Source organism: Fundulus heteroclitus, unplaced genomic scaffold, assembly GCF_011125445.2.
Source record: "Fundulus heteroclitus isolate FHET01 unplaced genomic scaffold, MU-UCD_Fhet_4.1 scaffold_145, whole genome shotgun sequence".
NCBI classification, from domain to species: Eukaryota; Metazoa; Chordata; class Actinopteri; order Cyprinodontiformes; family Fundulidae; genus Fundulus; species Fundulus heteroclitus.
The window spans coordinates 188,363-205,431 of record NW_023396557.1 but is presented as its reverse complement, the minus strand read 5'-3'; the positions used below and the strand labels follow the sequence as shown (position 1 = coordinate 205,431).

The 17,069-nt window shown below is 38.7% G+C and overlaps 1 protein-coding gene across 2 annotated transcripts in view; it reads left to right on the top strand.

The window, feature by feature from the left end:
• The first annotated feature begins 467 nt into the window (after window positions 1-467).
• The window catches only part of LOC105919691 (hemicentin-1), a 32,193-nt gene continuing 15,591 nt past the window's right edge, over window positions 468-17,069 (top strand). The window contains exons 1-5 of one of the 2 annotated variants that reach the window (XM_036129196.1): window positions 468-672; window positions 1,992-2,312; window positions 4,479-4,486; window positions 5,793-5,823; window positions 6,174-6,452. In XM_036129196.1, coding sequence (XP_035985089.1) covers window positions 597-672; window positions 1,992-2,312; window positions 4,479-4,486; window positions 5,793-5,823; window positions 6,174-6,452 — 715 coding nt within the window. In that variant the 5' untranslated portion in view covers window positions 468-596. The remainder of the gene's footprint in view (window positions 673-1,991; window positions 2,313-4,478; window positions 4,487-5,792; window positions 5,824-6,173; window positions 6,453-17,069) is intronic. The other variant, XM_036129197.1, reaches the window with a different exon arrangement.

The following is a 17,069-nucleotide window of genomic DNA, read 5'->3' as shown; positions in this document are numbered from 1 at the left end:
GCATTTTATTCTGAACCAGAGCAACTTTATTTTGTGACTTGCTCCAGGATCACCTTGAGCACTGATTCAGACACATCCATCAAAATCTGCTCCATGACCAGACTCAGAAAAACAAAACACTCCAGGGAAACGTGGGCAAAAGCTTTAACCCAATACATATACTTATACTAAGTAATTTATTGTTAAACAAACACCTCTGATGCTTTTTCTGCTCACCAGTCAGCAGCAGTATCATGCCTCATTTCTAGTTTCTCCTTTAGAAAGTGTTTTTGATTAAGTCTAGAAGATATCAGCAATTCTTAAATTTACATAAACATCACAGAGATAAGTCTATATACACTCATATTTGTGATTTTTAATGATTTATTTGAACTGTTCTTTCGCCAGGATGGAATGATGCAACACAGCTAAAGACTGCAAGGATTTTTAAAACACTTGTATATACTCTGAGATGTGTAGGCTCTGCACCGGAAGGCTGAGTTTTTATTGCTCATGGGAAACTGAAAGTTAAAGATTCAGTCAGACTGAGAGGAGAGGAGAGGCTCCACGGTGTTTTACAGAACGCTACGATTGTTAGCAGGCAGATTAAAGCAGCGATGGAGATGGAGCTTCTTTTACTGCTGACCATCTGCCTTCTGATGTTTAGTGGGAAAACGTTTGGTAATGAAACCGGTAAGAAAAATAAAAATGTTTATTTTATCATTTTATTCAATAGTGTTTTCGGATATTTGTTAACAATGTTGAGTATTCTTTGCTAAAGCATTAGTTACAATTTGAAGTAAATCATCTGCTGGAAATGTAAAAGTCTGGACCTGATATTTGCTGCAGAAATAAGCCAGTCGGCACACCTTGCTCTAGCGGTTGTTCAGCATAATGAGAACGCTGCATCATCCTCATCACGTCCGCTGTGGACGTGATGCTAGGAAAGAACAGCAAACAGGCTGAAATCGGAGGCAGCAGCACATTTACTCAGTTTTTCAGAAAACGTATCAACAGTGTAAGGAGTCTTTGTCAATGAATGATGGATCGCACTTCAGCCTTGCTGTGCGATCACCCCGATAAGAATTTGCTCAGGCACACAAGGAAATAATTGTGTCTATCTGGCCTCATGCTCGTGTTTTTCTATCATGCTTGTAAAGTAGAGATTGCCTTTTATTGAGTTTAACTATTGCATAATTTGAGTCGCAGCAGAGAATCTGAGGGGGAGGATGTGCGCTGCGTCTTTAAAATCCACATCCGTATCATTCTATACAGTTCATGCGCTGTTTACCTAACGCTGCTTACTGGTTCTGCATCGCTGTGCCCAAAAAAGGAGCTCTGACTTCCGGTGTTTTTACAGAACTAAAACTTTGAATCATCTGAGGTGGTTTTGCTTCAGTTAACTCTCATAGTGGAAAGCTTTTGTCTGTTTAATTGAAGAAAGCAGAAATGAACGGCTTGAATCTCTTACCAGCTATTGTTAAAGTGTGAATAAACTATATCATTAAGCCGTTAAAACATAGTAAATTTAAATAAATACAATTTAAGAAGCCAATGTGAATGAAAAATAAGCTTTTAATGAATTCAGTCCATGTTCTTTTCTTGGCAACGTTCGTTTATTTTGTTCCAACAAAGCTGTAATACCAGTTTGTATGGTTCATGTGGACGGCAGGCAGAGATTGTGTAATAAATAATATTTGTCAGACAAGCTGCTACAAGAACCTGGAAAGATAAATGCATCAAGTTTTTTAGGTTCTGTTAACCATGCAGTAATGTTACTCTGTGGACACATGAGGGCAGTAAAGGTATCTGCCTTAAACTTTATAAAACTCCACAGACTTTTTTGTGTGGGTTTCTTTTCTTTTGTAAGAGGAAACTAAACACACATATAACCCACACTTAAAATGGAATAAATACATTCAATAGTACTTTCTTTCTGTTAAATGCTATCAAGTTGACTAACTTTTGAGAATGTGTGAAGACTTTTAATGATGCATGTTTCTATTTTTCAGGTCATGTCAAGATAATCATCAAGGAGGATGAGGATGTCATCCTACCTTGCTCTCTCAAAACAATTTATGAAGATGACAAAACAATTTTTGACTGGAAAAAGGATGTCAAGGATGTGTTATTATATGAGAGTGGCACAGTTAACCCTTCCACTCAACATGATCAGTTTAGAGGTCGAGTCTCTCATTTTCGAAATGGGGCAAAGTCTGAAAATGCTTCAATAAAAATAATAAAAACAAAGGTGTCCGATAGTGGACATTACACCTGCTTTGATATTATCCAAAGTCCTCCAGAGAAACGTAACCAAGTAGTGCTTACTGTTGGTGAGTATTTTATGGAACACTTAGACTAATTAGTTTATTTATTTCTATCACCGATTAGTACTTATTTGTCTGCAAAAGTATTAAAATGACCACAGAACTCAAGTCAAATTGCTTTTACATGAAACTAACATCCCAGTGTGAATTACTGACAAACCTCAGAACAAGTTCTGCAAAAAGCCATTTTATAAGAAGCCTTTCTTGCAACAGTTTTTCAATAATATAAGTATCAAGAAGTACAAATAAAATGAGCCCAGCTAAAATATATGCTGAAAAACGACTTACAAGGCATTGATGTCAAGAACTAAAGCCTAATGAGATATCTACAGCTGTAAAAGAAGCAATATCTGAAAACTATTAGTCATTTATTTTCAGCTGAAAAATGTAGTTGCGTATTGTGACCTTGATATATTTTTGTCTATTTTCTATTTTGCTTTTGAGATTTTAGGTGGCGTTTGGTTGTCATGTCATTTACCATTTTCAACTGGTTTGCGTTTATTATCTGGCCCAGATACCATAAGCTTACATTTAGTTATTGTTGCTATTTAGTAATGCTACCTGTTCTCTGTGGAGATGTAAATACCCAACCCAGAATGATAAGGCAAGTTTTGTCCGTAAAAAACTTGGAATGTGTATAATATTTGAGATCATAGCTTCTCTGTTGCAGCAGGTGACCTTTTTAAATGTGTTGAGGAAAAACTTTTAGTTTCCTGATCAATATCAGTTCAGTTAAACTTATTTATATAGTGGCAACTCACCACACATGTCGTCTCAAAGAACTTGACAAAAAAGTAAACTTGATTCATCATACAAACAGATTACAAGTCATTTGATCCTAGTTATTCCTGCATCATTCAGATTCTCTATTTAAGTTCAGTTTATTCAAGCTGGTTTAAAAGTTTTCTCCCTCAGGAAATGTCTAAGGAAAGATTGCATCGAGTCACACATATGCAGCATTCCCTCCTCATGACCAGTAGACTGTTGCTTGTGTTGTGTTTTTGACTTTGCAGCGATCCCTCATACTGAGCATGTATGTAGCGACAGCAGATAGGAAAACTTTTATTTAATAGGAAGAAAGCAGAAACAGGCTCAGTGTGAATGGCCAACTGCTGTGACCAAATAGGGGTTTGGGAAGAGACAGATTCTGCATAAAAAAAATATAAAGAAACAGGGAAGCACTGATCTTGGAACACTAATTATGCTAAATGGGAAAAGCAAAAGATTAGATGGCAGAAGTAACGCATTTAGGGCCTCATGTTAAAAATTTCCAAATAAGGACCATTGTGTGGGAAGAAAATAAAAAAATAAATTGTGTGCGCAGTAACTGGTAATGTTGCAGGTGATATGCAAAGTTGCATCTGCAGTTGATAAGATGTGCAAAACAAATTGGGTCTGCCTCATTTAAATTAGTAAATTGGTTGTGCTTCTGGCAGTTTGAGAGTGTCTGTAGAAGAAAAATGAAATTGTAAGCAATGGAATTCAAGGTAATAATGATAATTATATAAAAAAATAATATTGATGATAATCATGAATCTTATTCACTGTACATTTTAAGCATCTCAGCTTCAAAGGTAAGAAAAAGTAAAAAGATTAAATAATTACATTTAAAGGATCATCATAATATCTGGAAATGCTGACTTTTTCAACTTCTCCCTGAGAGAAGCTTCTCCCTGAAGCTTCTCCCATGCTTGCTCAGTATGAGGGATTGCTGCAAAGCCATGGACAATGCAGACAACTCTCCCTGTGGCTCTACGCTTCTCCAGGAGTGAATGCTGCTTGACGGGACTTTGATCCATTCAACTGGTTCCCTTATGTAGGAAATGTTTTACCAATCTGTATAATATGACCCAATCTGTATAATATGATTGAATTTGACTTTGTAAAGGGCCTTCAGATGACATGTTTCATGAATTGGCACTATATAAATAAAATTTAATTGAATTGATATGTCTCTAAACTGCATTTAGGGGAAGATTTTTTTGAATCCCTCTTGCAACAAGTTACAGATGCATCTCTCCTGAACAGAATATTTCTAATTTTAATTTCTAATATTCCAGAGACGAAAAGGAAATCATAGAAATGTACTTAATATGTGATTTATTCTGTTTCATATCACTCCCAAGATGGTGACATTAACAACTATGTAACATATCCTTTCTTTTCTACTAGAATACATCTTAACCTCTTAGGGTTGGTCACAGACATATAGCTGTAGACAACTTTAAATCAGTCACCATGGTTGTTTTTGAAAAACCTGAATCCTTTTAAACCATAACATATGTGTTATTGTTATATAGTAAACTAGAGAGGGCTTTCATGAAACACAACAGACCTTGCTGTTACCTCAGCAAAGACAGATTAATAAAAAATGCAATTAAAACTGATTGATTTTCAGATATTGACCTATTTCCCAAGTTTACGTTTAAAATACATTAAATAGCCTCCAAAAAGAAACAATCAGGTTGAAATTCATTGAGTAGCTGGGCAATTTTCTCTCCAATAAATGCACAACATTTTTAAAAGTGTGATAATGTGGATTACACTTAATAAAGTGTAACACGGGCCATCTCCAGTAGATGGACACAGAGTTCATCAACCATGAACACAAAATGGACAATAAATCTGGGTAAAACGGGTCTTCCGTATTTCAGAGTAGCCATTAATGTTACATTTAACCTATGATAATAGTTCTAACATGTTATTTTAAAAAAAACACTGCTCTCATATTTTTTAAATTGTTTGGATTATTACAGATAAGACACATTGTTGCTGTCCTTGATTTAAGAGCTGTGAACAGAATCTATTTTATTGGCAACAATTTCTGGATAATTTAGAGGACCCGAGTTTGATGAAGGATAAAGGTAGTTGCTCTAGTGGAAGGAAAAAGGAAAGAGGGCGCAGTAACGTCACTAATAAGAGATCCTCCCCCTGATTGGCTGATTTAACAAAAGGGTTGAAAAAGTTGTGAAGCTGGATTAAACGAAGATGCTGATTGGTTAGTTTCACCTGGTCGTTATGATGGCAGAGAAGCTGGACATCATTGAGTCTTTTAGCGATACATTTAATGCTAACGGACGGTTGCTGGTTCGGAAGTTTGAGTCAGTTCTCATCATCTAAACGAATCATGTTGACTTTTTTTCTCAGGTAAATTAACTTCCGCTTGGATTTAAAGGTCAGGAGCTACTGTATTAGTTTAGTTTACTTGATAGGAACGAGTTACGATTTCATGTCCGTGTTGTTGACAGATTTAACTAAAGAGAGATATGTTGGCACACAGGTTCTTACTTTTTTACTGGGTGTGAAATAAAATTAAACTGATACGATGCGCTTCGTAACTGGATCGAAAAAATAGAAACATTTTACAAGCTTTCAGACAAAGTAACGCGCCTATGTAAACATTTACAAATACACTAAAGCATGCGTATTTTTATTATTGTTAACAAGTAAATATTGGGTCGCATACAACCTCCGCGTTGCATAAGGTTAAAGGACAGAACAGGAGAACCGACAGCTGGTGAGTTACGTTTCTGATGACGTCATCGATTATCTTCAAAGTCTCTCATTGTTAATTGTTCATAAACCCAGAGATTTGCTCATCATCGTTGTTTAAATTACGGCTTGTAGTTATTTTGTCGTTTTTAAGTAAAAATAACATAACAATTATAACATAATTAAAGTTTAAATACATTTGTTTATGTAATTTAAAATGTAAGCTGTTCTGAAATGAAGTTCTGTCATCAGAAATCAGTTATACTTGATCAAATTTAGGACCGTTTTTGTGCTCCATGTGCAAATATGTTGTAAAGGATGAAAATGAAAAAAATCAAGGAATTATAAACTTATGGAAAACATTTCTGTTCACAGGTGCATATGCAAAACCATCAGTCAAAATAGTCAATCAAAATAATCACTGGGCACTGCTGAAATGTCAAGTTCTTGATGCTTTTCCTAAACCCACCGTAGTCCTGTACAACAGTGCCGGAAATAAGGTTTCTGACAAAGAACCATCAGACAGTACAAAAGGAGATCGCTATGATGTGCTCCTGGAGACCAAAGTGACCACGACAGACAACTATACCTGCGTAGCCACACAAGAGGAACTTCACCATCAGTTTAATGACACTACATTTGTACATTTTGGAGGTAAGTTCAACCAAGTGCTATTTTGATTTTTTAAATGTACATTAATTCCTTATTTTTCTAAATTATTGTCTGCTAAGTGGACATGAAGGAGATAAAAAGCAGACTTTAACATGTCTTCATGGGTACTAATCTTTAATTAAACTGAATAAAGGAACAATAATGTTGAGAGATCTTAAAACATTTTTAAATATTTAATTTAATTGTATTTATATAGCGCCAATTCACAATACATGTTATCTCAAGGCACTTTACAAAGTCAAATTCAATCAGATTATACAGATTGGTCACAAATGTTAATATCTGAGGAAGCCCAGCAGATTGCATCAAGGCTTGACAAGCAGCATTCACTCTTGAAAGAGGGTAGAGCCACAGTGGACAGTCATCTGCATTGTCGATGGCGCAGCAATCCCTCATACTGATCATGCATGAAGCGATAGTTGAGAGGAAAACTTCCCTTTAACAGGGAGGGAAACCTCCAGTAGAGTTAGGCTCAGTGTGAACAGTCATCTGCCTCGACCGACTGGGGACTAGAGAAGACAGAGCAGAGACACAGAAAGCACAGACGCACACATTGATCCAGGCAATGTTCCCTCTAATTTTTCATGTGTCTGAGCATACACACAAACCCCCTGAGCATTCACTGGACCTCTATGAACCACATCACACATGCACACTGAGGTTACATTATGCCTGTTCAAAACCTGAAATTATAACATGTTACATTGCTTACTAAAAGAATCAACTTACAACAATAATTTATTTTAGATTACTTGGTTTAGATACTACTGATTTCACCTAATTACATGAAAAAGACAAAAAACAGACTAGGGGTCCTGCTGCCAAGGAAGAACTTAGAGACATGCACATCTTTTAGAGTTAAAATTGTCCGTCCGTCCATCCGTTGTCTTCCGCTTATCTGGGGTCGGGTCACGGGGGTAGCAGCTTCAGTAGGGAGGCCCAGACGTCCCTCTCCCCAGCCACTTGGGCCAGCTCCTCAGGAGGAATCCAAAGGCGTTCCCAGGCCAGCCGGGAGACATAGTCCCTCTAGATGCCTGAGCCACCTCAACTGGCTCCTCTCGACGTGGAGGAGCAGCGGCTATACTCTGAGTCCTCCCCGCATGACTGATCTCCTCACAGTGAGAGCTGTAGAACACGCCCTGATGAAGCCAATAGGACCACGTCATCCGCGAATAGCAGAGACGCAATCCTAAGGCCACCAAAACGGATCCCCTCAACACCTTGGCTGCGCCTAGAAATTCTGTCCATAAAAGTTATAAACAGAATCGGTGACAAAGGGCAACCTTGGCGGAGACCAACACTCACCGGAAACGAGTCTGACTTACTGCCGACAATGCGGACCAGACTCTGACACCAGTCGTACAGAGACCTGACAGCCCTTACTAAAGGGCCTGGTACTCCATACTCCTGGAGTACCCCCCACAGGATCCCTCGGGGGACACGGTCGAATGCCCTCTCCAGATCCACAAAACACATGTAGACATTTTCTGCAGTGAGATTTAGCGCAAGCCTGTGGTACTGTGCAGAATCTCTTCTGTCAGTCTGCTCCAGGGCAGCTGCGATTACAAACAGAGTTTACCACCGTTAATGTGTGTGTGTGCATGAATGGGTGAATGATTAAATGAATGTAAAGCGCTTTGGGACCGTCAGACTTGTTAAAGCAATGTACAAGACATCTGTGCCCGTATTCCCAAAGATTTTCAGAGTCTCTGAGAGCTCCTATCTTAGCCTAAAAATTCCTACCTAGGAGTCTTCGCTTAAAAGAAATTCAAATGCAGCTGAGAGCAACTCTGAGTAAGGAAATGACAGAAAATGTTATCTTTGAGACTAGGTGTGTTTGACCCTGTTGCTAGGTGTGACACTGTCTTTTAAGAGCTTATATTGGTTGATAGTACAAGAAAAAACAACAAAAACGTGCTCCTAGTAATGCAAGGAGAGAAATTAGACTGGATTAAGAAATGTGTGTCGTGATGATGAAAACTAACAAAACTTACTGTCTCTCAAACAGCATCAAAATGTTAAAGATCCTCATCATTATTTTGATTAGCTTATTTTTACTCGCCAGTCATTTTACCTCATCTATTTGATATTAATGCACACTCACCCGTCAGCATTTTACTGGGATTGCCTGCTTGTATAAAGCGGTTGTATTTGGCAAAATGACAGACATGAAATGAGGGAAAAAATGGATAAACTGAACAGCAGCGCACCTGTCCAGTTATCTTGGAGGGGAAGGAGAGTTCAGAGTTAAATTGGTCCTCGGATCACGGCACAAATACAGAGTTTAAAGCGTATTTCCACTGATCAATGTGCCTATTTCTCTGCACCTCTTGGTGCTTTTACATACCAGCCTGAAAAGTGAGCGGTCCCTGCTGCAATCAAAGCAAGGAGATGGCATCACACACAAGCAAACTCAGATAACCATTTAGCCTACTAAAATTATCGTGCAATTTAGAAAATATGTTTCCACCTCTTTTATATTATACTTTTTGCATTTCTGCACTTTTTATTCATTATTATCCAACTGCATTATTCTACTGCATTATTTATTTATCCTCCATAAAATTATGTTAGGTAGAGCTGCACTTTCAACCCGAAGGGGCTGCTAACTCTACATAATATTATAAGTGTATGATTATTAAAGAAGTTTATATGCTTTCCTCCACTGTTTAGGCGGTGGATCCGTTAAACAACTCCCTGTGCTTCCACCATCTTCTCTGCTTAAGAAACTCTTAGGCTCGCTCCTCACTTCTCCTAACATTTTGTCATATTAGGAACTCTTTTAAGGCCTAAGATGCTTTGTGAATAACTTTTATTTTACCAAAGTAAAATTCTAAGAAAAATCTTTTTCTTAGATTTTTCCTAAGGAGCTACCTTTAGTCTTAGGAATCTTTGTGAATACAGGCACTGTAGATCTCAGGCATGCACTCATATAGAAACGTATAAAAATAGCTCAGGGTATCCTAAGCCACTCCAGCTATAAAGATTGTAAAGAAAATAAATAATTAAGCCTAGTCTTAAAAGTAGACAGACCTCACGGACCAAAACTGTGAGTTGGTTCCACTGGAGAGGAGCCTGATAGCTAAAGGATCTGCCTCCCATTCTACATTTAGAGACTCTAGAAACAAAGGAATTAAGGAAACTAAGGATTAAATGTTCAAAAGAATTGTAGTTATTAATTCTTAATAAATCAGACTGAAAGATGATTGCTACCCCTCCTCCTCTACCTGTAGATCTGGGAATGTATACATTTAAATAATTAGAGGTAGTTGACTCATTTATGCTAATTTAGTCCTCATGTAGCCAGGTTTCTGTAAGACAAAATAAGTCAATCTGATCATCAGAGATCAAGTTATTAACTAACAGAGTATTTGGAGGGAGAGACCTTATTTATATAGATATTTCTGAGATTTTTATTATTTGCTACTTTTAGATGCGGTTTTAATCCGTTTAGTTTTAGCTGTGGGAAAGACACTGTCTCAATACGGTAATGGGTGGGTAACAATGGAGAAGCTGCAGAGAGGTGTGTTAAACTACGGCTCTGCTTGCTTGTCTGGACCCTAGGTTGTGAGCACTTTGGAGAACTGCCCAGATTCCTAGAAAGAAGAGCTGCACCATCCAAAGTGGGATGGATGCCGTCACTCCGTATCAGACCAGGTTTTCCCCAGAAAGTTTGGCAGAAAATCTGTTAGAAATGCAGATGGGTTGGTGGTGACCTTGGGGCTGGAATCTAGAGCTATGCTTCCTGCGTATTGTCACCCAACTGGCCTGGTTACCCGGCTGCTTGGGCACTCCTGGCTGGACTGCTACGTGAAGCTAATCTATGTGGCGCCGCACTAGCTAAGGGGCGCTGTCTGCTGGTTTTTCCACAGCACTGAGCTGGGTCTCCAATTGTGACACCCTCGTCTCCAAAGCTACAAAAAAAAAAAACACTACATTTGTTACATGTATTGTTATCACTAAAGGAGGCAGAGGAATATTTAAAAATCAGACACGGAGAGCAGAAGAGAGGGGGATACTTAGACAGAGATGCTGATGGAAGGATAGGTGAGGAAGCCATTGTAAGGCTAAAGGTAGACTAGGCTAGTGACCTCTTACCACGCCGAGAAAAGCAATCCATGTGAAACACGAGGGATTCCCAAATGTGAAGTGCAGCAACAAATAATGTGTTTTAAACATGCTTAAGTGTTAGAAACAGAGATGTCACAGCAAAGAGATTTAAGATAAAATCGAGAGAGTCTGGGACACCAAACCACAATCCACACCGCAGCACTAGAAATCAGGAAGTGATGCAATACGCCTCTCTGCAATCTTAAGGAGCTCAAAAGTGCTTTCAATGTTAATCCTGTCTCTTTTTTACTTTGAAACTTTCACACTAAAATAGGGACCACCAACCTTTTTGAAAATGAGAGTTACTTCATTGGTACTGTTTCAAATGCAGGGCTACCAGTCCTGTCCTTTGAATTAGAAGAATCAGAGCTCATCTTAACTTTATGTAAAATAAACACATTTAATGCTTTTTGCAGACAGTGTATTTTTTAAGTCTATTTAAACGCAAGTGTGATTACAAAGGAAGAGCAGCAGCATAAAATTACATTTTTGATGCAGCTTACTACGTGGTATTGCCATTTTTAGAACAGGCTCGAGGGCACCCCATGTGGTCATTGGGAGCTACCTGATGCCCAGGGGCACCGTGTTGGTGACTCCTGCACTAAAATAATTACCTGATTACCACACAGCTTAAAACACTTTCAATCAATCAATGTGTGTGCCTCTGATTACTATGGCTTTTGTAAAATTAGATCTATGTACTTTGGATTCAGGCAATCCACACTACTAAAAAACATCCTAAAGGAAATCCTGCTATATAGTGCAGTAAATCTGACAAACTGGTAATAAGTTCAGCAAAAAAAATCGGAACATTGTGAAGAATGTTAGGAATCTAGCATAATGTTTAAATACTTAACTGTAGCTCCTTTGAACCTTCTAGTAGTTGTCACAGTAGAGGGGTGTTACTGTGGAATTATTTTTCTTGTAGAGAAGACGAAACCTTTTAAAAAGTCTTCCCTGGATATTTATAATTCAAAGAAGAGCTGCACTAAACGCTTTGCGATCTATACGGTTAAAACATTCTCAAGTGTTTTTTTTTCACTGCTTTCCGCTGCATCTGCAACAAAACATTGGAAACAATCAAAAACTAAGTTTTTAATAGCATACTAACTGAAGATGTATTTATAGGTAAATTTACTATACCACCTATACTATTACTATACTACTACCGTGCCATTTATCAAATCCAATAACCAGTTCTTTCCCCTTAATTTAAATTATGATGCAACAGGTAAAATAGGAAACCAAAACAGAGTACAATCAGGTGCATAGAACTATGATGCATTGAAGGTGCTTCACAGATGATCTGACAATCTGACTGCTTTGGGAGCTCATCAGCATCTTACCAATCCTTGGCAAAATATTATATTGTCATATTGGTCAGTCTATTGGAAAAACAGTGTGTAAAAATAGTTTTATGGTTTTAGACAATAAAAATATTCACGCTGTAATGGCTGTCACTTTAACCTTTCTTTGCTGTAAATGAAGTTTGACAGAAAAAAAACTCATCACTGAGGCACCATATCAGCAGATCAAAAGTAACCAAATCATTACACTTTTATGCATTCACCTCAGACTTTATTTATACCATCTAAAAATCTTGAAGGTGAATGCTAATCTCTCTAATTTACTGATGTATCTCAATAATCCAGATAGAAAAATTCACAAACAAGATATACTGGTAAGTGCTATTGTTAGCATGAATAACTCTGTCCCTTAAAATATTTCCAATATCTTGCATATCTACTCTGTTCTTTAGTTTGCAACTCAGAACACTATGGACTTTGTGGACAAGGTGAGGGATGTCATCTTGGAGATTGATGAAACTATGATATCATATCATTCTTTGTGCGCTTTCCTGCTTATGAGGCAGTAGACATGCTCTGTGCCAAATTAAAATCAGAAACCACCCTTAGCAGCAGAACCACTCTTTCCACAGAGCAACTGTACCAACTCCTGACACTCTGACTGCAGTCAACCTCTTACTTTACGTATGGGGGGGCAATATTGTAGACAGAAACATGGGTGTGCTATGAGATCCCCAATTTCTCCTGTGGTTGCAAACCTGTACATAGAGGAAGTATGGAAAAAATATTTAGCATCTTTTTCAGGGACACCATCAAGTCATTGGTTCAGGGGTGTTGATAACACCTAGGTTATAATTTAATCTCAGGAAGTCCATCATTTTATCAACTCTGTGGATAAATACCCAACTCAAAAAATGTAATGAAATATTCTTATTGGCCAAGTCTCTGTGGCGCAATTGGTTAGCGCAATTGTTACCACTCACCCTGGGTGATTATTATTAATAATCACCCTGGGATTATTAAAGTATTTCTGATTCTGATTATTAAATACTTTGTTCTTTACATAGTTGAATGTGCTGACAACAAAATCACAAAAATTATCATTGGAAATCAAAATCATTAATCCATGGAGGTCTGGATTTGGAGCCACAGTCAAAATTAAAGTGGAAAAACACACTACAGGCAGATCCAACTTTGATGTAATGTCCTTAAAAAAAGTCAAAATGAGGCTCAGTAGCGTGTCTGGCCTCCACGTGCCTGTATGACCTCCCTACAAGGCCTGAGCATGCTCCTGATGAGGTGGTGGATGGTCTCCTAAAGGGATCTTCTCCCAGACCTGGATTAACGCACCCACCACCTCCTGAACAGTCTGTGGTGTAATGAAGTGTTGGTGGATGGAGCGAGACATGATGTTCCAGATGTGCTCAATTCAGGTTTGGGGAACAGGCCGGCCCATAGCATCAATGCCTTCTGCTTGCAGGAACTGCTGACACACTCCTGCTGAATGTCATTTTGCTGGGATCTGTAGAACCACTCATTTAATGGAGGTGTCTTGCTAATTAACCATAGTTTCCACCTGTTGTCTATTTCATTAGCACAACAACAGTGACATTGATTGTCAAGTATTGCTTTTTAAGTGGACAGAGGTGTGATTGACATTGTCAGTGGAACAGAGCAGTTAAACAAACAGTAACACAATATGAGAAGAGTCAGAACGTCAAGAACTCAAAGTTAAGAAAGCCTTCATGCCATTCAGTGCACAAGGCAGACATAAATCTAATGAAACTCCTCCCGTTGAAGAATAAGAAATCAGAGTTCTCTGGCTTCTTCATCCCCAGTTCTCTCCTTGTTTCCCGCTTGCAGGCTGGACAATTGAGCTGGATGGTAATGAATGTTCAGTTCTGGCTTGGGCAATGAACATTAAAACGCTCCGTGAAGATGGTTGGCAGACATGAGGCTTTGTCTTCTATCCGGGAACAGAAACAAATGTGTAATTAGTGTTCTTATCAAAGTCCCCATCGTGTCATTTATTAAAAACATCCTCCAAGCACTTTCACATCCAAGATATTCCTGTGCACAATTATTTAGCTCCCAGCTTAAAATTCTGCAATTTAATTATCAATTAAATGTCTCTCGTTGTAAACACCGAACATCACCTTATGTCCCGTTCAAGATGTTCTTTGCACAAAAGGAGTTCCAATGTTAGGTGCCATTGCAGGATAAGAGCCACTATCTCAACATCAGTCCCCTGGATGTTCACTAAACCTTTTCAGAATATCATACCTGGATATTATATACAGGGGTTGGACAATTAAACTGAAACACCTCTCATTTTAGTGTGGGAGGTTTCATGGCTAAATTGGACCAGCCTGGTGGCCAATCTTCATTAATTGCACATTGAACCAATAAGAGCAGAGTGTGAAGGTCCAATTAGCAGGGTAAGAGCACAGTTTTGCTCAAAATATTGCAATGCACACAACATTATGGGTGACATACCAGAGTTCAAAAGAGGACAAATTGTTGGTGCACGTCTTGCTGGGGCATCTGTGACCAAGAGAGCAAGTCTTTGTGATCTATCAAGAGCCACGGTATCCAGGGTAATGTCAGCATACCAAGAAGGACGAACCACATCCAACAGGATTAACTGTGGGCGCAAGAGGAAGCTGTCTGAAGGGGATGTTTGGGTGCTAACCCGGATTGTATCCAAAAAACAAAAACTACGGCTCCCCAAATCACGACAGAATTAAATGTGCACCTCGACTCTCCTGTTTCCACCAAAACTGTCCGTCGGGAGCTTCACAGGGTCAATATCCACGGCCGGGCTGCTATAGCCAAACCTTTGGTCACTCGTGCCAATGCCAAACGTCGGTTTCAATGGTGCAAGGAGCGCAAATCTTGGGCTGTGGACAATTTGAAACATGTATTGTTCTCCGATGAGTCCACCTTTACTGTTTTCCCCACATCCGGGAGAGTTACGGTGTGAAGCCCCAAAGTAGCGTACCACCCAGACTGTTGCATGCCCAGAGTGAAGAATGGGGGTGGATCAGTAATGGTTTGGGCTGCCATATCATGGCATTCCCTTGGCCCCCTACTTGTGCTAGATGGGCGCGTCACTGCCAAGGACTACCGAACCATTCTGGAGGACCATGTGCATCCAATAGTTCAAACATTGTATCCTGAAGGAGGTGCTGTGTATCAGGATGACAATGCACCAATATACACAGCAAGACTGGTGAAAGATTGGTTTGATGAACATGAAAGTGAAGTTGAACATCTCCCATGGCCTACACAATCACCAGATCTAAATATTATTGAGCCACTTTGGGGTGTTTCGGAGGGGCGAGTCAGGAAACATTTTCTTCTACCAGCATCCCGTCGTGACCTGGCCACTATCCTGCAAGAAAAATGGCTTAAAATCTCTCTGACCACTGTGCAGGACTTGTATATGTCATTCCCAACACGAATTGACGCTGTATTGGCCGCAAAAGGAGGCCCTACACCATACTAATAAATTATTGTGGTCTAAAACCAGGTGTTTCAGTTTCATTGTCCAACCCCTGTAATTAGCACATGTTGGTGCACTAAAACCCTTCCTCTGGATATCTTGAAGAAGAATGAACGAATGAAAGAGTATCTGCTCTCAGCTTTTATCGCAAACAAAATCTACAATTACAGTTAGTCTTTCTAACACTTTGCACATAAATAAATTGTGTAACAGTCTTTATAACTGGCACAGTCAGACTGTGCCCACCAACCACACAGGTCACAATGCACCTCAAATGATAAAATGACAGGTACAAAAAAAATAATACCAATTTATTCTGCGTCAGTTAACAAGTAATGATCTATAACCTTTAACTTTAAAGATGGTGAGTGGAATCGTTCTTGTCTTTTTGTTGCAGACACACACTCATTTCCGTGTAAACTTTTTATTTAGATTTAAATGGAATTTTAGGCATCAATGGCTCCTAAACATCAAGTTGATCTATTTGCTGTCCATCAGTTTTTTACTATTTCAATCATGCTGTTGTTGGCATCATCATCCAGCATGGAACAAACCAAACAATATTCCACTGGGTTGCCTGTAAACAAAAGTCCCCTGCTTATAGGGGCATCAATTAAAAAAAATATGGACGTTGTGTACTGTGCATTATCATCATTGTATTTTTGCTTATGTTACCATGATACTCAAGAAAAGCACAGGCTATTTCCATCCTTGAGGCTTTAACTGGAGACTGACTGGTCAGCGCACCATTTATGTCTCCCTGAACAAGCTAGCTCTCAGCACACTAAAAAACACATAGGAATATATGACATAAAACATAAGACAGACTATAACATACTCTTGTGGTCAAATTCTTGACATATGTTGGAAAAAATCCCTCAAGTACAGGCAGGAATGGGCGCCCTCCGATGGCACAGGGGTAGTGCACACAAACCACATACGGCGGCCTTAGTCCTCCACGTGGCTGTCCCGGGTTCCAGCCTGAGGTCCTTTGCCATATTTCTTCCCCTCTTTCTCAAAATCCCTTTTCTGTCAGTATACTGTATGAAAAACGAGCCACTAGTGCTGTAAAACCCAGAAAGAATATATAAAAAGTACAGGCAGGAAAACAAATATGAAAAAAGCACACTGTGTCAGAAACTACCTCTAACACAAGAACTCTGTTGTAATCTTGCTGGTGACAGCAAGAGTGCTGAGCGTCCATTCAGCTCCCTCACTGTATCCCCTTAATTTCAGTGTCTACTGTTAAATAGAGGACATATGAACTATATCAGTAATTAATTCATTAGTAATTAAAACTAAACAAAATTTGAAATCCCAGCTTTCTACACTATCCCACCTCCAGGTATGTAAAATTTTCCATTTATAGTTGCCTTTTTTCATGTGGATCCATTAGAATGGTAGGCTTCTCTGATGTGGTGATCTAAAATTAAAGCAAAAGTAAAATATAATTTTGTACTTTCTTTCATTCATTATCAATGAATGAATAAATCCATACATTGATACAAATTAGTTTTACTGAAATAAGATAAATTGTTGGGCCAACAAAGAATAGTTTGTTTAAAGAAAACTAAACTGGCAGTGCTCATTATGATCTGAAAATGACAGACAAGCTCTGGCAATGTTTTAGTTTTATTAGAAGCTTCACATTTGGTGCTTGAAATTCATCCAACAGGC